The sequence below is a fragment of the Manis javanica genome, chromosome 1 (assembly GCF_040802235.1).
Source record: "Manis javanica isolate MJ-LG chromosome 1, MJ_LKY, whole genome shotgun sequence".
Lineage (NCBI taxonomy): Eukaryota > Metazoa > Chordata > Mammalia > Pholidota > Manidae > Manis > Manis javanica.
In genome coordinates, this window is record NC_133156.1 from 181,339,088 (window position 1) to 181,360,602 (window position 21,515).

The following is a 21,515-nucleotide window of genomic DNA, read 5'->3' on the forward strand; positions in this document are numbered from 1 at the left end:
AAAAGACAAAAGAACACTTACAAAGCAGCCTGCTTGCAAATTAATGGAGTGCAAACTAAAGCTGTGCTCCAAGTGCTGAGGGAACGCACAGCAATGGGGAGACAAGCTGTTGTGTGGGGCTGGGCTGGGGCCCGGCTTGCTTCGCCCCTGGCCTCAGCTTACCTGCTCTGCGGAGCACAGCATGTTCAGGTGTCTCTGGCTCTGAGACCAAAAGGGAAAGAGTAGCAAGTCATAAACAGGGGGGCCTCTGCCCCTGGCCCAGAGCACCAGCCTTCCCCACACACTCACACACACACACACTCTCATACATACCATGCCCCCACTCTCTATTTCACCTTCCTGAGGGCTGAGGACTCACATCTAGCTTCAGTGGCCTGAGGAGGAATAGGGTTTTAGACCCAGGCTGGGAAATCCTCCCCCTTCCATATAATTCCCCCCCCCCCACTGCCCCCGGCTGATAGGCAGGGGCGGCAGCTCTCCCCTACCCCAGCGCAGCATCCTTGGCCCTGGAGTCTGCCTTCCCCCGAGGCTGGGCCTCAGCTGGGCTGGGGTTCAGGCCATGTCCTCCACAGTGGTTCCTAAGGCCGCTCCCCAGCCTCCCTCTTTCCCTGGGATCCGGGTCTTTCCTTTCTCCAGGCATTCGCACATCTCTCCATCTGCATATTTTAACTCCCCCAGCTGCCTTTCCAATCCCTCCCTGCCATTTCCCTTTCCTCCCCTCCCCCTGTCCTGCTGTGTTCACTCTTCTGCCTGCTCTGGGCTGGGACTTCAGCCGCTCCTCTTTGGCTGCAGTCTCGGCCTACCTCCTTCCTAATTAGGAGCACGGGCCTGCAGTTTCCTGGACCCCGTTCCCAGTGGGGGCTTCGCCCTGAGGGAGGAGCTGAGAGTGCAGTCCCATAGCCCCGGGGTCTGTCATCGTCCCACCAGGCCTGAGTCCATGGCCTACCCCTCACCTGCCAGGGATGGAGCATCCCTTTCTCCTAGTCACCTTCCTCGCCCTCAGTGACCCGAGGGCTGTGCTTGCAGGGATGAGGAGGTCCCAGTCACTGTTCCCTGTGCTGAGGCAAGAGGGCAGCTCTGCCCTCCACAGCCTGGTCAGAGCCTGGGCTCCAGGCCGAGTGTGCAAGGCTGGAGAGGGAGCCCGTGCGTCCCGGCTCTGTGTCCTATTGGACAAATCAATCTGCACTGGAAAGATCAGCTGAGGCTTGTCTCAACCTTACTGCCGGCCCCTCCGTGACTCCTGTGGAAGCCCAGGAGGCCATGGGCTAAGTCTTTGGAGGGTAGGAGGCTCACCTGAGGTGAAGGAGAGGATGGGGGGTGCTGGGGCAGAGGTCAGATAGGTTTGAGCTTGATTTAGGTACCTTTGTTCTGCTGCTCTTGGTCCAGTGGAAACTCCTCTCTCCAATAGCTCAGTTCAGGCTTAGTTCAACAGCTGGACAAATCTTGGGGTAGGCCAGTGGGAAGGGCTGGAGGACAGTACAGACGCCAGGAGCCTCCCTCCTTCTGTGCGTAACAAGAGCAGTAAGAACAGCAGTGTAATGTGCAATTACTGAGCATTTACAGTGTCCAGGTCTTTTACTTGCATACACTTGACAAGTATTTGGATCTTTATTGGTACCTTGGCAGGAACATCCTGGGCCAGGGTTTCTCAGAAGTGTGGTCTGGGGATCACCTGATTTAGACTTACAGAGGGTTATTTAACATGCAGATTCCCAGGTATAGTAGCAACCGAATTAGGATTTCGTAGGGGCAAGGGACACTTGGGGTGGGAGGACTGTATTTTTAAGCAGCTGCCTAGACACTAAAGTTTGAGAACTACCACTCCCAATTTTGCTGTTGACTCAAGACCAGGTGGCCAGGTGCTCTGGGTATTCCTGTCCTGGGAGGTAAAGGGTTTGCCTGCCCCCATACTGAGGCTGTTACCCCAGGAGGTCCTCTCCTCTGCCTGCAACCACAGCCAGCCCTGCTGCAATGGAGTAGGGGCAAGAACCCCAGTTATAACCTTTCCATACCAGGAGCCAGTCACAGTCACGTGCAGGCTGATGCAGTTACCAAGGTCTGATTTAATGTCCACTCAAAATCCCCTGGCAAGTAGTCCAAGCCTACATCCTGCTAGTGCATCTGCCCCAGGCTTCCCCAAGGAGTCTTGGTGGTCTTGGCGGTCTCCACTAAAGGCCCTGCTGGATTATACCCAAAAAAGTTCTGATAGACAAGGTATATCTGCCAGTGAGTATGGCCCTACTCTGTCTGGAGATCCCATTTTGTCATAGAGCTGGGAGGTCCAAGGCCTGGAGGGAGGTTTTTTGTACACCTCTCCTGCCTGGGAATCCTGCCGTGGAGGGTGGGTGCCAGCTGTGACATGCTGGTGATGAGCTGGCAAAGGGCTCCAAAGGCAGGATCTGGGAGCAGCATGGAGTTGTAGCACTCTGGGGGAGCCAGGTGTCCAAGCAGCAGCCCTGCCTGCCTCCTGCACACTTGGCCTTGGATAAGTCAGTGCCCCCTGGGGATCAAAGCTGGCCAGGCGGTCAGTAGGTTGTGCTCTGTTCCCATTCACAGAAGAGGATAACCCCTCCCAGCTTGTGTACATGAATGTACATGTGTATGTGTGTGTTTGCATGTGTGTGTGTAGCTTGTCTCCTCCCTTGGACTTGTCATCTACTCTGGTCTGTTCACTATTTCATTAAGAGCTGCTTCTGAGGACCATTTTACTCTGCTATGTGTTCCCCCAGAAGCAGGGGCTAACAATCTCCTCTATCATCTTCCCCACAGGTGGCCTTCTTTGCACAGGACTGGACACAAGGTGGGGTGGGTGCCCCACAAGTGTTCATTTATGATTTATGGTTGAAAGTTCAACCAGCAATGTCCTTCAGGGCAGGGCCTGGAAAGAGGGGTGCCCACCGGGGAAGGCCCCAGAGACGGAACTCCACCATAGGTAGCTGCAGGCAGGCTAGCACTGGCCCTGGGACTCTGAGTGGGACCCAAGGTGCTGCTACCAGCCAGCTCACCCTGACATCAGTCTTACGGAGCTCCCTCTTTCCCTCTCCCCAACAGGACAGCTCTCCTGCAGGCGCGCCCCCGGCTGCTCCTCCCTGTGCAAAGCCTCGTGTGCCTGGCGGCCTTTGGCCTGGCCCTGCCACTGGCCATCAGCCTCTTCCCACAGATGTCAGAGGTCAGTGTGGGGAAGGGCTCAAGGGCAGGACAGGGATGGGGGCAGTTTGGCCATTTATCAACAAATGCTTATTCAGTCACTGACTGCTTAGCACTGGGCTAGACGCTGGGATTAGAACTGTGAATGAGACTGGCCCTGGCTCTGACTTCTCAGAGCTGAAGGTCAAGCAGTGAACACAACAATTAAATAGGGACAAGCAAATGGTGAGCAGTGTTCGGTTGGGAGAAGTTCAGCTGGATGTGGAGGAGACAATAGGGGGACCAAACTGAACCTAGAGAGAAATGGCATTTCATGGGGCCTGGAGGATGGGCTGCAGTTGGCCAGGTGAGTGGGGACGAGGGGACACGTAGGCTAGGGTCACCTGGTGAGGAAGTTCTAAGGTGAGGCAGCACACAGCACCTTCTAGAGCTGAGAAAAGTCTGCATCGCAAGCTGAGAGTGGAACCAGGTGAGGTGGGCCAGGTCAGGGGGACCAGGGCCGTGTAGAACTGGGAAGTTGGAGCCAAAGCAGAGAGGAGAAATGTCATCAGAAGGCCTAGGCAAAGCAGGACCACAGCTCCTGATTGTGAATGATCCCCCATGGCTGCGTTGCGAAGCTGGGTTGGAGCTCTGGAGGAGAAGGAGCCATCAGGAGGCGGTGGCGGGCGTCCAGTAAGAGATGATGGCGGCTTGGACCAGGCTGTTAGCAGTGGGCTTCGAGAGAAGTGGGTCCTTTAAGAACATTAGGATATGATGAAGAACTGCATGTGGTGGGAGAGAAAGAAGCCTGCAGGATGTGTGCTTGGCTTTCTGGTTTTGAACACCCAGGCAGATGTAGGTACTAGTACTTAACAAATGGGGACACAAGGATGCACAGGTTTGAGGGAAGACAGTGGGTTGAGTTGGGTAGACGCATGGGGTTTGAGGAGCCTGGGGACCGTGTGAATGGGGGTATCCCATGGCAAGCTGGCTCTGGATCTGAAGTCCACGAGAGAGGCCTGGGTTGGAGGGACAGATGTAGGGTCATTAGCATTAAAACAGTAATGGAAGCAAGGGCAATGGGTGGGATCCAGGGGGGTGCTGGGGGAAGAGAGGTCCCCAGGGAGGGGCGGTGTCCGCGGACCCATGGCCAGGGCCGAGTGGGAGCAGAGGCTGGGGGACCCCCTCAGTGTCAGACCCTCCTGCGAAGTGAGGTTCCCTGAGGCTTGTGTCTGAGGCATGAGGGCAAACGCTGTTCTGGGGCAAGGCAATGGGGTAGACTGCTCAGTCCAGAGGCTTGGTGCCAAGAAAAAGAGAAAGAGATCCACAGTGCAACAAGATGTGGGAGCAAGAGACGCTTTTATTTCCCCCTTTTTTATATGGGAGAGACTGGAGCTTGCATAAATGCAAAAGGAGGCACCAGGAGAGAAGCAGAGGACACTGAGAGGTGGAGGAGGATGGGGAGAGCACGGTCCGTGAAGCGGGGCTGGGGCAGAGCACAGACCCAGGATGCCAGCCTTCACCCACTGCAGTTGAGAGGCGGCAGATGCAGTGGGGTGGGGCTCAGGTGTGGGGAGGTTAAAGAAACTGTTCTGATAGCCTCTGTTCTCAACAGCAGGCAGAGAGGAAGGAGGAGAACAGAGAAGGGGAGGGCAGAGGTCTGAGGACCGTGGAGGAGGTTCAGAAGGGACAGTAGGAGAAAAATCTGACCATGGAAGCCAGAGGCCTGGTAAGCATGCATTAGGGCAGTGGAGGGGACAGCTGAGGAGGACACCAGTGTGTGGCTGTGGCCAGGGCCTGTCTACCAGGGGTGCTAGAGGCCTGCTCCGGGTGCCACCGGGCTCACCTGGTATTTTTCATATGGCTGCATGGGGCATTTGGAAGGCCCATTAGCAGAGCCCAGAGCCCAGAATCTCAGCCAGGTGAGATGAAGGTGGGTGAGCAAGCTGAGTGGGAAAAGTGATGCTTGATGGGGAGACAAATCCCAGGGGGTCAAAGAATGAAGGTGGCATTTGGAGTCACTAAGCTCATGGGAAGGTGGACGCTGTGGCCACAGACTGGCACTTTGGAATTTGTGATTGCAGGGCTGAGCCTGCAAGTCCTCCAGAGGGGTGGTGGGAGGGATGTGGCTTCCTGGAGGGAAGTTGGGGGCAGTGAGAATAGGGCACTAGGGTGTCATACCTGGATGGGGAGGACTGGAGGCCCAAGGTCTTAGTGTAGGAAGGTAGTGACCCAGCCTCCAAGCCCCGAAGTCCTAGGAGGTGATGGCTGGAGTCACTTCCCTCCACTGAGCCCCTGAGTTTTAGGAGGAAACTATGATGGGGCAAGGCTCCTGTTTTCGGGGGCCAGGGCACACTGGCATGGGAAGCTGGGTGTGTGGTATGTGCCAGCAGTCCCCTCTGGCCCAGCCTTCTCCTGAAACTGAGGATATCCCTTGTGCCCTCTTCCCCACCCACCAGCGAAGGCTCAACAGCTTATTACCTGATGCCTGGGGATGCCAAGCTCCAGGTTGCCTGGAAGTTCTGAAGATGGGAGGGAGGTCCTGGCATCCCCATCCTGGAAGAGCTGGGCCTGGCGCTCCCCAAGGACACTGCATCTCTCTGTACAGTCGGGCTGAGTCCAAAGTTCTAGGCGAAGGTCAAAGTGCTTGTAGGCACCACTGTGTTTGGCTGCTTCAAGTTGCCCTTACAGCTCCACCTGTCTGCCTAGAGGAGGGACCCAGGGCTGGGAAACCCCGTGGACAGAATCAGAGACTGTCCCATTGGAAGGATTTTCAAGGCCATTCGGTTTGCAGCCTCCTGGCTCTGTGGGGGAGATGGAGGCCCAGAGCAGCCAAGGAAGCAACCCCAAGTCCCAGAAGCCAGGGGCTCATGGCCGAGGAGACCGCAGAGGCCCACTCCCAGTCCGGGGCTCCCAGGAAGTGCTGTGCTTGCTTGTTCTGGGAGATTTTCTCTTTGCCTGGGCAGGGGCAGTGGAGAGAGGAGAGAGCTGGGGGCCGTCCCCTGGTGAGGAGGAGGCTACGAGTACCATGGGTCTTGGGCTGCTATTCCTGTGGGGCCAGTGCTGGAGAGACAGCCACCATCCCCCCGCTGGGCCTCTAGCCTGGGCTGCAGGAGGTGGTCTGAGTGAGCGGCCCTAGCTTCCCAGAGGCTCCATGTCAAAGTCCAGGCTCTGCTAGTCCCCATGCCTGCCTCAAATAGGCAAGGAAGTTAGTTCTTCTGGGTGTCTGGCCAAAGTTCCTCTCCTTGCAACCCATGACTTTTTCTTGAGGTTGGGAAGAACATAGTCATTGCATATTAAGTCTATTCTCTGGGAAAGGAGGGTAGGGATGTGGTTTTCAGAGCTGCCTCCTCATCTGCATCAAACCCAACAGGATGCAGGTGGGCCTGGGCATTCTGAGGTGTTTTGAGGCCTGTCTGTGACCTATGGCACCAAGGCCATCAGCCAGTTGACTGAGAGGAACGTTGTTTCCCCCATTTCATCCTCCCAATTAATTCTAATGAGGTGCTGCTTCTGCGTATGAGGATCATGTCTCACATCTCAGAAGCCAGTGGGATTTGCCACAATAAGTCTGGACTTGCTTGGGCTGACCCACCTTGCCAAGAGCCACCAAAGTTGTCAACAGGAATAATAGCTGGAACACTAATTAATTAATTAAGGGACTTGGAGATAGAGTTTAGGAACTTGTTCCTAGAATTGCTGGCCTGCCGTGACTGGTGTGGGGTTTCCAACCCACTAACCCCAGAGGTTGAGGAAAGAACTTCAGTCCCCCCTTCAGTCCCTGGGAGAGAGTTTTGTCTGCTCTTTTCAAAGTAGTAATTCCACCTATTAAAATGTGCTAATTTTAAAGTTAAAATTGCAAGCAATAATAGCTACCATTTGCTAAGCACCTACTAGGCCAGGCAGCAGGCTGGAAACTCTACATGCCTGATTGTATTAAATCCTCCTAATGCCCTTCAAGTCCGAAGTATTATTGACTATCAAGGGATGTTACCTAGACAGTTAGATGTGCATGTCTCAGACACTGGGGAGAAATTTTGGTTGGAGACATGGACCCTTTGGTGCATGGTGGGGGACTGAAACCGTGAAAGGGGTGAAGTCACTTTGGGAGGAAGAAAAGGCATCAAGAAGGTACAGAAGCTGCCAGGGGCAGGGGGAATGGCTTCTGGGCAGTGAGTTCAGGGGCAGCCTGGAGATTGGGCCACAACATAGCCCAGGCCTTCGACCGGGTCTGTGGGTCCAATAAGTAGAAGGCCTAGTTGGCTATGGTGGGGAAATGGGGGCCCAGAAAATGATAGTCTATGAGGTAGGTACCAACATTATTGCATCTTTACGAGTGAGGAATCGGAGGCACACCACGATGGAGGGCCTCGCCCAAGGTCTGGGCCGGTGCTGACAGAGCCAGCTCTGTAGCCGTGAAGGATTCCACGGCCCTCCCTGGGCCACCCCCACCTCGCTAGAAAATGAGAGGCCAACTTTACGCTTTATCAGTGGGAATAGTCAGTAGTTCCCTGCTAATTTATCAGGCGGAACATTTCAGCACCTGAGCCGGCCCCCCTACCCTCTGTGGGAGTTCATGTCCACTGCACAGGGACCTTCTGCAGTAGGTTTGTGCTTTTGTTCTCTAACCCAGGCTGGCAAGGAGGGAGCAGAGGGGGTATCCAGGGAAGTTCTTTAGGAACCTGGTGTGGGAACAAGGACACAAGGCCTGGCCTCCCTTCTAGGCCCCAGTCCTGTTGCCCTGCAGGGAGCGTGGGGTCGGCCTTGGTAACCCTGTGACCTGCAGGTTAAGGCTGTGGGGCCGAGGCCCACGTGGGCCACAAGGATATGGGGAGCCCATCTGTACCCAGAATCTGTTCCTTACCCCACAGACACTGTGGAGCTTTCTTCTTATAACTGGGAGGGCCAAGTCCTGACCCCCTGGTCTCAAGGAGCCTCGGGTTTGGTGGGGAGGACAGAAACCCAGCAAACAAGAAATGTCAGGAGAAGGGTGTTTTGAAGAAAATAAAGCAGAGGGCCATGCCTGCGCAGGGGCGGCTCAGGGTCAAGCATTTGTGGAGGCCTATGGGGCATGTGGGACCTGGTTTATGGCCCTGCTCTCTCTGAGACTGGGGCTCTGAGTGTCCTCCCCCAGACACACACACACACTCTGGTGCCTTGGGTCCCTCAAGGGAGATGTCCAGGGTCCAGTCTCTGGCCCCGTGGGCTTGACTGCCACATGAGGCTAGACAAGGGGATGGTGACTGTCCCTCCAACTCTGACAGCCGGTGTTGCCCACCTGGAAGCGCTTCCAATCACATTTAATGAACCTCATGTCTCCCCCGGCAAGAAGTGGTACCTTGGCCAAGTCCCCTCCCCACGTCCCTGCCTGTCTCTGTCTTTGTACCTCCTTCTCCCTTCCTCGGTTCCTCTCAGGCTCTCCCCCACCCCACCCGCTCTCTTTTCCCTCACTATTCCCCCGGGAGCTCGGGGGCTGGGGAACGGGGCTGTACATACAAGCCGGAGCCATTGTTCGACAATCTGTTTTTGTCTTCATCCTGTTGGCAGGCGGCAGGAGAGGAGCAAAGGGTTAATGAGGCACTGTGCAGCGGATTACTGCGTGCAGGGCGAGCCGGTGTGGTAACAGGGAGCTAATTAGGAGCAGTTTAACAGGAGGAAAAAGTGAAATCTCCTCTTCACCAACTGTCAATAATTAGCTGATTTGGTGAGGTTGAAATATGTCCACAGGAAAGGTGGGGTTTTTCTGTGGATGAGTGAGGGGAGCAGGAGTGGGGGCCGCTGGGATTCTGCCTTGTCCTTAGGTCACCCACTTCCGCCAGGCCCACCCTCCTCCCCTCCTGCTGGCATCCCTCAGTCTCAGCTGTCAGTATGACCTTGGTCTTAACCTCAAAGACCACAGTTTCCCTAGCCAGAAGACAAGGCATTGGAACTACATTTTTTCCTGGCTCTGCCCTTTAGGATCCTGGAAATGAAACCATGAGACTGGGTACTGGTTCTAGAGTCAGAAGAGCTGACAGCAGGCTGTGTGACCTTCAGTCACATGCTGACCCTCGGGTGTCTTGTCTGCAGCACAGGTGTGCCCTCTGAGAGCTACCTTCTGGGGCCAGGCATGGCTGGACAATGGGGCCCAATGGTGATGGGGAAAACCTGGCCTTCCCTGGAAACAGCCTTGTAGCCCCAGGCCCTCAATGGGCTCCCTCTGGCCCCCAAGCAGCAGTAGGGGCTGGGGTGGGAGCACAGGAAAGATGGCACTGCAGACCTCCATGCAGTGGGGGGCTCCCTGAGTATGTGTCTCCTCCCTGCACCAGCTTTGCAGGGACAGAGTTGGAGCAGGGAGTCCACTTCACTGGCAGCCAGTTTGTAGCCTGTTGGGCCTGTTTGCTTTGTTGGCTTGCCCTGAGCTTGTGGGTTTCTTGGCTCCTGCCCTTTAGCCTTCCCTGACACCTCAGCAGGGGACCCCCAACCCACCCTCCCTCTGCCCTTCCCTTTGTCCCTCTAGCATCTGCCAAACACCTTGACTAGAAGAAAAGGCATCTTCAGAGTCCCCCAGGGCTTCCTGTTCAGAATCTCCTGTGTCAGCCCTGACAACCCCAACCCCTCCCTCTCTGCCCAGCCCCCCTTACTTCTGCCCCAGAGGGTCCAGAGCACCAGAAGGCAGATTCCAAGGAAGGTAAGGCCCTTGTCCTGTCCTCACACCATTCATAAACCACATTTTGCCCTGGCCGCAGAGAGTGTCTCCTAGAGGCCACACCCATGCTGTAGATGCACCTGAGGGTCAAGCTCAGCCACCCTCCTCACCCCCTAACTCCTAACCCTCCCCGCTCCCACTTCAGAATCAAGAGACAAAGAGGCACCCCCTCCCTGTATGGGAAAAGAATGTGGGTATCCCGAACCTCCACCATCACTCTCTCCATCACCAGTCCTAAGGAAAATCGTGGTTTTAATGAACTAGGTCAGCTGGGAGCGGTGACCCACCAGAAGCAAACGTTTCCTCCAGCTTGCCTCTTTCTCTGAGAAAGCATTTGAACTCCCTACCAAGAAAGGGAAAGAGTTGGGGAATGAGCTCAGGTCTACATTCAAGCTGTTCTAGAAACAACCACTCCTCCAGGAAGTCCTCCCTAATGAGCCCCACCAGGCTCTCTCACCTCACACATGTAGACTGTAGTGCTGTGGGTTTCCTGTGTCCCATCTTCCTCCCTGGGACAATAGTCCCTTCTCCCCTGCCTCGACACATCTACGACACATCAGGTGTCCCTAAGGCCAAGAACTGGCACTCTTTATGAACACCTAGTGGAGAGTGCTGCTCATCTGGACTCGCCGTGGCTTCATTAGTTCCTGCTTCTCCTGCTCTTCCAGGGCTGCTGTGAGGCCAGAGGCAAAGTCTAGAGGTCACTGCGTCCCTTCTGAGTCCACAGACATCTACCACCTCCCAGAGTAGGGGCCTTCTTCCCTCCAATCTCAAATCCATCTCCTACTTTGCTTGGAGATGTTTGTTTGGGGTTTTTCTCATTTACTGGTTTAATCAGTCCCTATCGAGCTCTGAAGTGGGCTATTTTTGCCGTCAGAAATCTGCTGCCTCCCCGCCCGCTGCTTTCTTGGCGTTTGCCCACAGGACCCCCCAGGAGGATGGATGGGAATGGCAAAGCCACTTGGAGCCCAGGAACGCCCACGCCACCTGTCATATTGCGTGTTCCCCACAGCCCCACCCCAAACCTGTGCATGCACATAGGCCCACGCACAAGCACACACACAAACATGCACACTTATGCCCCAGTGACAGGCCTCAGCTGGGCAGCTGCAGCCTGACCCTCCTTTGTTCTTTCTAGGACCTTCTAGAATGCCTAGCTGAATTCAGGACAGGGAAGGGGGAGGCTCAGTTGTGTAAAGCTTCTGCTGAGAGGATTAAAAGCATTGCTATGTATGAAGTGTTTAGAATATCCCAGGCCCACAGCAGGGGTTCAACCTTGTGACCTATGAGGAGACTCCAGCAGCAAGATGGGGCCTGGGTGCTGGAACAGCCACAGAGTTCTGTCTTCCTTACACAGCATCACGTATGTTTTCTAAGCCTCCAAAGGGCTCTCCATCTATTTCTTGATAATATCTTCATCCCACCCCCAGAAAGTAGAAACTTCTCACTGCACATGTGGGGAAACTGAGGCCTCAAGGCTGAAAAGATGGAGGACAGAGAATGATTCTGAGATTGATCCACCAGAGGGCACCCAGGAATAGTGCAGGCTCCACAATGGGAAGGGGGCCTGAGCATCCACTGGGTGCACACTGTGCAGGGGAGTTAGAAAAGTATAAGACAGGAACCCTGTACTTGGGGAGCCTTGGCCCAGATTGATTCAGCTTTTATGTAGGAGCTACTATACACAGGACACAGAGACACTGAGCTGCGTTCAGTGGCTCACACTGGGGTGAGGTAAGGGACTGCCACATTGACATACGGTCACTGTACAAATTGGCCCATGACTGGGATGTGATAGAGATGAAACTAAGTGCCATGGGCATTAGAGGTGGCAGCAATGGATTTAATCTGAGAAGATTGGGGTGGGGCAGTGGTTGCTCCCTGGAAGAGGCAGCCTTAGAGGCTTAGGATATAGCTAAACATACAAGGCACTAGAAATAGAAAACAGCCAATGAGTGAGGAACCTGGAGAAGGTCCCAGAATGCCTTGAGTGTCCAGCTAAGGAATCTGACATTCACTGGGAAGGCAGTGGGAGCTTAGCCAGAACCAGAAACCTGGCCCGGGGTGTCCAGGCTCAGGCCTCAGCTGCTCCCCAGCCACAATCCAACATCCCTGCCTTCCAGGACACTCAGGACAGCTTCCCCAAAGACGGGGTGTGGATGTGTGTGTGTATGAACAGAACCTGAGGCCTGCCCAGCCCTGGAGAGAGGGTGGGAAGTGCTGCCCTGTAGGTGAGCTGGTTCCAGGCTGGGCAGAGGCCTCAGGCCTAAAGGGTCAGCCAGGTGCCGGTGTTGGACCCTGTGTCAATGTTGCCACTGCCTGCAGACCTCAGAGGCCCAGAACCCTGGCCAGGAGCAGGACGCAGCTTTGAGCCGTGTCACAGGGTCATGCTGCACACCCCACCCCCTAGCCCTACGCCTTTCAAAAGGAGACAGAAAAGCAACCAGAAGAAAGGCCAGGAGGAGGAAGTTCTTTGTAGTGGGTAAAAGTCCCTAAGAATGGGGCACTGGCTGGGGATCCAGTTTCCTGTTTATGTCTCTCGGCACCTTAGCTCCAGGTTCAAATATGTAAACTATCTGCTGGCGGCCGGCTGCAGGTGTGTGGAGGCAGAGGTGGCCCCAAACGCATTCCTGACCCTGGCCCCTCACCCATGGAGGAGCCAGGAGACAGGCAGAGAGCTCAGGGTTAACCCTTCCTGCGCCACTGGGGAAGGCCCTGGGCTGCTGCAGCCAGCAGGCCTCAGGGTGCTCAGGAGGGGCTGTGGGTACTAGAACTGGTGCTTCATTCTTGCTGCCTCTGACCTTGGCTGCAACCAGAAGTCTGGGGCTGTCTGCGGTGAGGGGCAGCAGGGTCTGGCTGGGTCTAGAGGTTGGCACTGAGGCCCTATCATGGGGGACTTGGATGTGGGTAAGGCTGTCTGGGAGCCAGGGTGCAGGTTCTGTCTCAAAGTCAGGGAGTGCTAGCACGGCAATATCGCTTCTGTGCTGGCAGGATGGGCATGTTCCTAGGAGGCCCAGATCTCCTAGGTACCCCTAGTTCTTTGGGGTGGGGGGATCCTCAACCAGTGCTGATTGATAACTTCAGCTTCCTCACTGCTCTCTGCAGCCCCCACCTTCCTGGGCTCTGGCTCCACATCCCAGACACCCCCTTCCCTCAAGTGTGCCTGCTGACTGGTGGCCAGGTGCCTGGGGAGGAGTCCCAGGTGAATGAGGGACCCATGGGGCTGGCAGTCTGGGATGGGCCATCCCCGCTCCCTGTGGCCACTCCTTACCCTGCCCCCTTTCTCCTCCTCACCTCTCTCCAGAGGAGGCCCCTCAGAGCTTCTCTGTGGCCAGAGCCTCAGTCTACTACCCTGGGGCTGCTGCCTTGGCTGTAGTGTGCTGGTGACCGCTTCCTGCTACACCACTCCTCCCACAGGGCCTTGGCACCTCCCTCCCTTCACAGCCCGCCTGCAAGCCACTGTGGCCACCACATCATTTGTTCTGTTGATGGACCACATAAAGCTGACTTCTGTTCCTTACCTGTCAGCCTCCCAAGCAGCAAGGAGACCTCAAGGGAACAGCAGAGCCCCATGTCCCTGCAGGGCACTGGGTCACCCTCACCTAGTGCCTGAATCGCACTTACTTACCAGCAGGGCCCCGGATGTCCACATTTTTGTGGAGGAGCCTCAGCAACCCCACACCTCAGAGAGGTGATGTTCCTATGGCCCTACCAGGCACAGGGGTCCCGGCCCCAGCTTCCTGCTGAGACCAGTTGTGAGGGCCCCCAGTGGTCCCAACACCCATGAAACCTCAAACTGGTGGGCTATTAACTCAACCCCCAGCCATGGCCAGAGAGCTGGAGGGACTTAATGAACTGCCAGGTGAGTTGGCCGAGGATGGAAATGAGAGGCTGTGACCCAGGCCAGCACCCAATGGAGGTTCGCAAAACTGGACTCTGGAGGCACCCAATCCTGTTGCCAAGGTCAGAGCCTTCTGGACCTCATCAGGACCATTCAGAGAACGCAGCCTGGTGTCTGGCTCTGTCACTGCTTCCGCTCCTTGTGCTGGTCCCCCAAGGCTGCTGTCATGGGCCTGTTCCCTTCACCCACCCCTCAAACGTGTTTGTTTCCCAGGACTGGCACCCTCCCCTTCCATCTGCTCTCCTGGGTGAGCTCCCCCACTCTGGGGGCTCCAGCTGCACTCACATATCCCAGGCTTGCTATCCCGCCACGACCCCTGCCCAGAGCTCCAGAACCCCACCCTGTCTGCTTCTCAGGCCTCTCCACCCAGGGACTCCACATGGCCAAGCCTGAGCCCCCCCGCCCACCCTGACCCCCGCCTCCTGTATTCCCTGCCTCTGAGGATGGCGTCACCAGCCTCCCCAGCTCCTGAGCTAGAATTAGGAGTCATCCAACGCACAGTCATCCTCGACACCTCCCTCTCACCCCCACGTGGAATTGGTCATCATCTCCTGTGGTTTCATCTTCAGAAAGGATCCCCCGTGCCCACCCTCCTTGGAGCCCACTGGCAGCATCGTGGGGCAGGACCTGGTACCTCTCACTGGTTCCCATGGCTGTCCCTCACTAACCCTTCCAGGCCATCCTCCCACTCACCACCAGAGAGACCTTTCTAAACCAAAGTCAGGATCATGGCCCACCCCAGCTCAGAGTCCTTCCAGGGCTCCCTATTACCCGAGAAAAAATGCTGACACCTTCATGTGACAGTCTCTACAAGGGCCTGCCTGCCTGTGCCACCCCCACCTCCATTTCCTGCCACATTCCCTACATGCCCAACATTGCCCATGCCAAACAGGCCAGGCTGGCCAGCTAACACGTTTCCCTTCACCCGGCAAGGCAAGCTTTTCCTGCTTTCTCATATCAAAATCCTCCATCTTCTTCCTGCCCACCTCCTCTGAGAAGTCTTCCTTCCTGTTCTTCCATCAGTATATGGCAACCTTCACCCCCTCCCCAGTTTCCATGGCACTTCGACTCTCTGGGATCCATCTGCTTTCATATCTGACTCCTCCCCTAGACTTGGAGTTTTTCAAGGGCATGGGCTTGCCTTGTCCATCTCTATGTGCCCAGCCCTGGTGAATGGAGTTGGCAGCTATAAACATCTGCTGACTGGAGGGCAACTGAACTGAAATGAGAGGAAAGGCCTTGAGTGCCAGCTCTGTCCCCAAGCTTCTGCTCCTGAGAGCCTTAGCCACCTTGAGCCTTCCCACACCTGCGTCTCCCTTATGCATCCCTCCCACCTGCTGCCCTCAGCACAGTGGGGTGACTGGGGAAGCCCAGGGGTTGGGGCCTATGTCTGTGACAGCCTCCAGTGGGAGGGTGAGGCCTCCGTCTTCACCCAGGCCAGCACTCTTCAGGGAGTGGGCCGTGGCCCTGGCCCGTGGTCCTCCACCATGGTGGTGAGCAGCCTCTCCGATTTTAATGCGGGCCTCAGTGCTTCAGTGAAAGCCGGCATGGGAAGTTGCTAATAATGGCACTAAAATAAAATATGCTACATCTGTTATGGGTAGCAGAACAAAATTAGCTGCTCACACCTCTGACATCCAAGATGTCTTAACTTAAAATACTCCTTGGCTTACTTTACATCATTTACTGATTATATTTAAAAGAAATACAATTTTGCAATTACTGTTCTTACAGTGTGATATCTATGCATCATTTTCCTTTTATGTTTATATATTTCTCCTTCATTAGTGCAGTCTGAAGGGTGATTAGGATTCTTCAAACATTTTACAGAGGTTAAACGTTGATTAAGATTTAATTATTACTGTAAATAGCTTGGAATGACATATGGTGCAAAAGCCTGACATATGTGCATTTGAATAAATGAAGTGCTATTTCCCAGGATGCCTCAGTAGCTGTTTAACAGCTTTCCCGAAGGGTTATGTTACACCTCATGGTAAGATTGCTGGGATGTTATATTTTGTTGGTTTTTGCAGCTGAAAGCTAAGAACAGTTTTCCAGTTTTTTAAAAACATTGAATATTTTAAATACCTAAATTGTTTTGCACAAATTTTTGCTAATTTGTCTAACTAGGTTAAACATTTTCAAAAGCATTTAGATTTTTAAGCGTGGGCGCTGTGCATTGTGTCAGTGGCAGCGTGGGGACGAGGGGAGCTGAAGGGGTGGAGGGGACTTGGAGGCCAGCAGGGGTGGGGAGGGAGGAGGTGGTTTGAGGAGAGGGGGTGGGGAAGAGCCCTGGGCCCTGAGCCTAGCTCTTGTCTCTTTGGCCCTCTCCCATGGCTAGAGCCTGGGTATTGGGGTACCATGGACTACAGGGGAGGGTCCGCCTTCTCCAGAAACTCTACCATGCCCACCAGCTCTAGTCCACACTGAATTCCCTCTTGTCTGGCCTCTGACATGCATGGCTTTGGCATGACTGAGTTCTCTGAAGGCACAGCTAGTCTGTGGCACCTTCTGCCTTCTCCCAAGGGTTGCCATGTCTTGACATATAGCAGGTACCTGGCAAATTCAGCTGAGCTAAGTTACAAGGGCCTGGCATGTCCTTGACTCTGCCTAGGGTGGATATCAGGCTGAGTAACCCCAGGAGGTAGCACCTCTCTCCCCTCCTCCCTCAGGCTGGGGGCTTAGGCGTCCCACTGGCTCGGTTCCTGGAGCTGTGGACCAACATCTGGGCTGCTGTGGAGCCTCCAGGGAGGCCATCCTCCCAGTGCTTGTCTCTCTTCTTTCCACTCATTTATTCAGCACTTGCTGAATACCCACCAGGTGCTGGCTCTGGGCTTTAAGGGTGCAGGGATGAACAGGGTCACACACCCCATTCACTCCTCACAGAGCTGACGTGGAGATGGGGAGATGAGTGAACTGTCAACCTCTAAACCACGTGATACAACTCATATATAAGAAGTGCAGGGAGCTGGGGGGCCCTGAGAGGTGGCCACACCCAGCCTGGGTGATAGAAGATATCTAAAGCTGAGACAGATTTGGGGAAGTCTGAGGAAAGTGGGGTGGGAGGAAGAGAGGAAGTGGCAGGGGGGCCGGCTCAGGCAAAGACTCAGGGTGGAAAGAGCCCAGTGTTTCTGAGGCACTGAGGTAAGCAGGTGTGTCCCATGTCTCCAGTCCAAGGGGCAGGCAGGGGATGGGTTCCTGAGGGCAGTGGGGCCGCTGAGCCATTGTATAAGGAAGAGAGGCATGCCCGGACTCACGGCTGGGAGGGCTCACGCTGCCCGTGGTGGGGTGGTCTGGGTAGCTGAGACTTGAGGGCAGGGAAGGAAAAAGGTGTGGAGGCACCACAGCACCACTGGGTGGAGGTGTGGGGAGCTGGGTTGAGGCAGGGGGAGATGTTGACTTCAGTTTCTTTTTAGATGGGTTAAGTTCAAGTGCCTGTGAAACATGTATAAAAAGGTCTGGAAGGCACTCCCTGCAGGCCCAAAGCTCGGAAGCAGCATGGGGAAGAGGGCCCAGCCAGACCGAGCCCCAGGGACCCTGAGAAATGTCACCAAAAGGAGGGTGGCAGTGACCTTAGAGAGAAAGATTTTTGTGGAGTGTAGTAGGAACAGAAGCCAGATTTGCTGTGGGTTGAAAAGTCAATGTAGACAATGCCTTAGAGAAATCAGGTTGGTGGGGTGTAGAGAGGGCAAACAGTAGCTGGAGCATGACCTGGGGTTAAAGGGATGTGTTAGCCCTGGGAGGTTCTTGTCTGCGTTGAAATGCTGATGGTCAAGAGTCAGTGGACTGAAAAGGTGGGGAAGAGGGAGAACAACACCAGAGTCAACTCCCAGAGTCAGTGGCAGGGAGGTGGAGCCCAGGGGGCTGTGCCTTCTGAGGGTAGGGACAGCTGCAGTGGGGTGGCAAGTTGGCAGGTGAGACGCAGTGTGGACACAGGTGGGTCGTGGCTGTAGTGATGTGTCAGTGAGGTGTTCCTTCTGATGCCTTCAGCTTTTTCCCTTGAAGTAGGAAGAAGGCTCATCCGCTCAGGGTCAGTGGGGAGCTGTGGGGCTGGGGGTGGCTGAGAAAAGCAGAGAAAGCTTAAGGTGCCCTCTGTGGAGAATGGGAGAGGCAGTTGGCTGGGCAATGTGCCTGGGGTGGGGGTTCGCTGGCCACCTGATGGTCCCACCAAAATCAGTGACAGTGAGTGCTGAGTGGTTTTAGGTGTTCAGGCTCAAGTGGAGAGATGGTGGGTGCATGTTTGGGTTCCTCCAAAGTAGGACTGCCAGTTAGTCTGGAAGGACCTTTGGGCTGGCAACAGGCTGTGATGGGCCCTAGTGCCCAGATTGGTTGGGGGTATGTGGGGGCTGAGCTCTAGGGAGTCTGGGGCCTGAGGTCTCAGTGGTCCAAAAATAGGGTGAGTGAGTGGGGTGCGGGAAGGATAGGGCCCTGTGGTCTGCAAGAAGGTGGGGTTGGATTTAAGGAATCTGGGTGGAGCAGCCCTGGGTGGTGACCAGGTCGTGGCCCTGGGAGTGCGGTATGTGTGGTGCAGTGGACAGGGTCCTTGGAGTTGAGGGAGAACAATTCAGAGGCCAGGGTGTAGGATGTTCACTCACATGGATATGCTGTAGGAGGAACAGATTAGAGTTGGGTGGGAAGGGGTACTGAGAGCCTCTTGGCTGCAAGGCAGCAAAGAAGGAAGGTGTGTCAGTAGGCGGCACACCTGGGCGCTGGCTGGAGGTGCAGAGGCAGAGGGGGAGGACCATGGTCACCAGGATAGTCCTCACTGCTACTCCCTGCCTCCCCACTCCCCCTTCCCTCCCAGTCACCTCACCTCCCCGCTCTCTGTTCTTGCTCTTTCCTCAGATTGAAACCTCCCAGTTAGAGCCTGAGATTGCCCGGGCCACCAGCAGCCGGACAGTGGTGTACAACAAGGGGCTGTGAGTGGTGGCCGCCCAGCCTGGGGATGGAGCGCTGTCGGGCTGGGGAGTTGGGGGTGGGGACAGAGTCTCAGGGGACTTACCTGCAGGAAGGGGCAAGCTGACCCCACCAGTCCTGGGCCACCTGGGGGAGTACTGCACTGCAGTGTAGGTAAACTAATCTATTCACATGCTAACATAAGGGAGAGGAACGCTGACACATTTCCTGTAAAAAATAATCAAGTGCATTTCTGGGCCTTACCTGGGGTTGTTAAAACTCTACTCAGCACAATTGTGTATGAAGCTGAAAAATTGTAGTGCCCATGGGGTAGAATTAGGATCCTTTTATACTTTGTTTTCTTTTTTCTTTTTCTTTTTTATCAAAATCGAGTCTGAGCCTTGGTCACAGCTGCCCAGATGCAGCAGGTAGACCAGTGGTGGGAGTAGGATAGGCCTGGGAGCTGGTTGGTTTGGTTTGCTGGGCTGGCCTTGGGTGGGGCGGGTTGGTGGTCTGAACCTCACAGGATGAACCAACGATGACTAAGGCCCTCAGGAGGTGGCCCAGGGAATCAAGGAGCACTGGAGGCCTCCAGAAGTTTCTGTGGGCAGCTGGCTCTGTGTGGCTGGCCCTCATCCATGCCACACCTGCAGAACCAATCCCTCTGCACGAAGCCCAGGGCTATACTCCGGTTGGGGGCTACTCTTCATGGAGCCCTGATCGATTTGAGGCTCCTGAGATGACCCAGCCGCAGGCAGGAAGCCCCAGGAAGGAACAATGTTTGGCGGGAACTTTGGGCCTGCACGTCAGCCTCTGCAAGAAGATCCTTCTTCAAGTCATCAGGCTGAAATCTGCGCTGTGGGGCTAAGGGTGGGGCTGGAGCAAGGCTCCAGTTCCTGCCAATTCCTGAAAGGGAGGAGACCAGATTTCTAGGCACCCATTGGACAGGCAGCATGAACCCCGCAACTGCGGGCCCCAGCATGGGCACTGACAAGCTGGGTGACCTTAGATGAGTCCACTCCCTTCCTCTGAGCCTCTGTTCTCTATCCGGAACCAGAGGACTGGATCGAAGGGTTCCCATGAGCACTTCCAGCTAGATCTCGTCTCGGCCTGTCCTGCTCAGATGCTGATTATTCTGAGCACATCCCCAGTGTGCACACTGGACTGGGAAAGGGGCAGGCCCCTTTGGGAATGGCCAGCAGCTGGCCTTAGAACCTGGACATCGCCCTTCTGTATGTGAGCCCACATCCTGGAACACCTGACCTTTGCCAAACATTTTAGAGTTCTGAAGGAGATAGTACGGATGTCTGGGCCTGAGTGTGAGGCCAAACCTGCACGCCTCTCACCCTGCACTGGCCTCCAAAGATGCTGCTGCTGCTTCCTGCCCCACTGCCGCTTCCTGCCGGGCTCCCACCTGCTGGCCAGGGCAGAGAGCCCTGTGGGAGTTCTGCCCAGGAGAGCAGGGCCTTGCATCTGAAAGGCCCAAACAAAAAGGCAGCGTGGGCTTCAGTGCGCCCTCTGCCTGACCCCAGACAGAATGGACCCCTCCACACGCAGCCAGCCGCAGGGACTCCTTCCTTGGCAACTCCGCCTGGAGAGAGAAGGTGCCAGAGGGTAATGTGCACGTGCAGGAGGAGGCTGGTGCAGAGCAGCAAGGGCGCAGCCATGGGTGGCTCTCGCCATCCGCAGAGCAGGGGTAGTGTGGTGAGGCAGGTCTCCCACAGACATTGACACCATGTACCCCTCAGAAGCCCTGCTGCTCTCACCTCCCAGCCAGGCCCTATTACCCCAGTTAGGGTCTGCAGGATGCCGCCCTGAGGGCCCCCCTCTCATGAGGAGCAGCCCAACCTCTGCCCATCAAAGAAGGCAGAGCAAGCATGGAGGACAAAACAGCAGAGAGAAGGGGCCGTGGTGTTGGAGGGGCAGGTATTTTTGAGCTACTCCAATCATAATGGGACTGTGCCAATGACCAGGGCTGGGCATGTCTGGTTCCTCTTTTGAAAGCTCACTTCAAGCTCACCCTGCCCCACCTCTCATCAGGTCTTTTTCTTATGCACTTTACCTTGGGACCAAAACTGCCCACCCCAGCCCACTCCCACCCCCTCCAGAGGCCTGGCAGAGGTGGGCTGTCTCCATCTTCCCACTTTGTGCTGGCTTCTCCTGCCCAGCCCCAGCCCTGTGGCCTTGGCATCTCATAACCTACTTACTTTGTCTCCCGGGTGATTTCCGTTCATGTTCCCATACAATGTCAGGTTGAGCTAAGTGAGTTCCTCGGGGTGGGGATGGCAAGGATCCTTATAGCTCAGGGAGATGGTGACAGACATTCAACGGGCCATGCTGCTAAGCCCTGGAGTGGCTGCAGAAAAAAACATGAGGGGAAACTTGGCCAATGTCTATCCCCCACTCTGCTGAGGCCAGAGGAAGGGAGGCTGAGCCAGGACCCACAGTCAGGGTGGGGTTGGCCCAGCTGTGCCAGAATACAGGGCATAGCAGCAACTGGTTCTCCAGCTTTTGGTATACCTGCCCAGCCTTCCTCTGGTCACTTCAAACATCCCCTCAGGCTCAGGACCTCCTCCTATTTTCAGAGAGCAATCTGGAGGCGTAGGGACAAAAGCCCAGGATGTCAAGATGGCTGCTGGGTCAAGATAGCTGACAGCCCCCTTTCCACCTTCTGTCCTGGGCATCTGGCCTGAAAGAAGGGTGGGGTCCTGAGAGAAGGGTCCAGTGGGCAGAAGCAAGGTGATTTTCCAGCCCTGGGCCAGTGTGAGCAGGCACCAGCCCACATGCCTCACCCATGCCCAGGGGACTTTGCCGTGTCTTTTTAAACTTCTCAGAAAATTTCTCAGTCTCTGTGATTTATGTAATACTAATGAGCTGTGGACAATAAATGATGGATTTAAAGTA

At 55.4% G+C, this 21,515-nt stretch overlaps 1 protein-coding gene across 7 annotated transcripts in view; it reads left to right on the plus strand.

Moving 5' to 3' along the window:
* Positions 1–21,515, plus strand: part of SFXN5 (sideroflexin 5) — a 105,799-nt gene extending 84,284 nt beyond the window's left edge. For all 7 annotated transcript variants that reach the window (XM_037027239.2, XM_037027238.2, XM_037027235.2 and 4 more), the window contains 2 exons: positions 3,052–3,169; positions 18,561–21,515. In XM_037027239.2, coding sequence (XP_036883134.1) covers positions 3,052–3,169; positions 18,561–18,579 — 137 coding nt within the window. In that variant the 3' untranslated portion in view covers positions 18,580–21,515. The remainder of the gene's footprint in view (positions 1–3,051; positions 3,170–18,560) is intronic.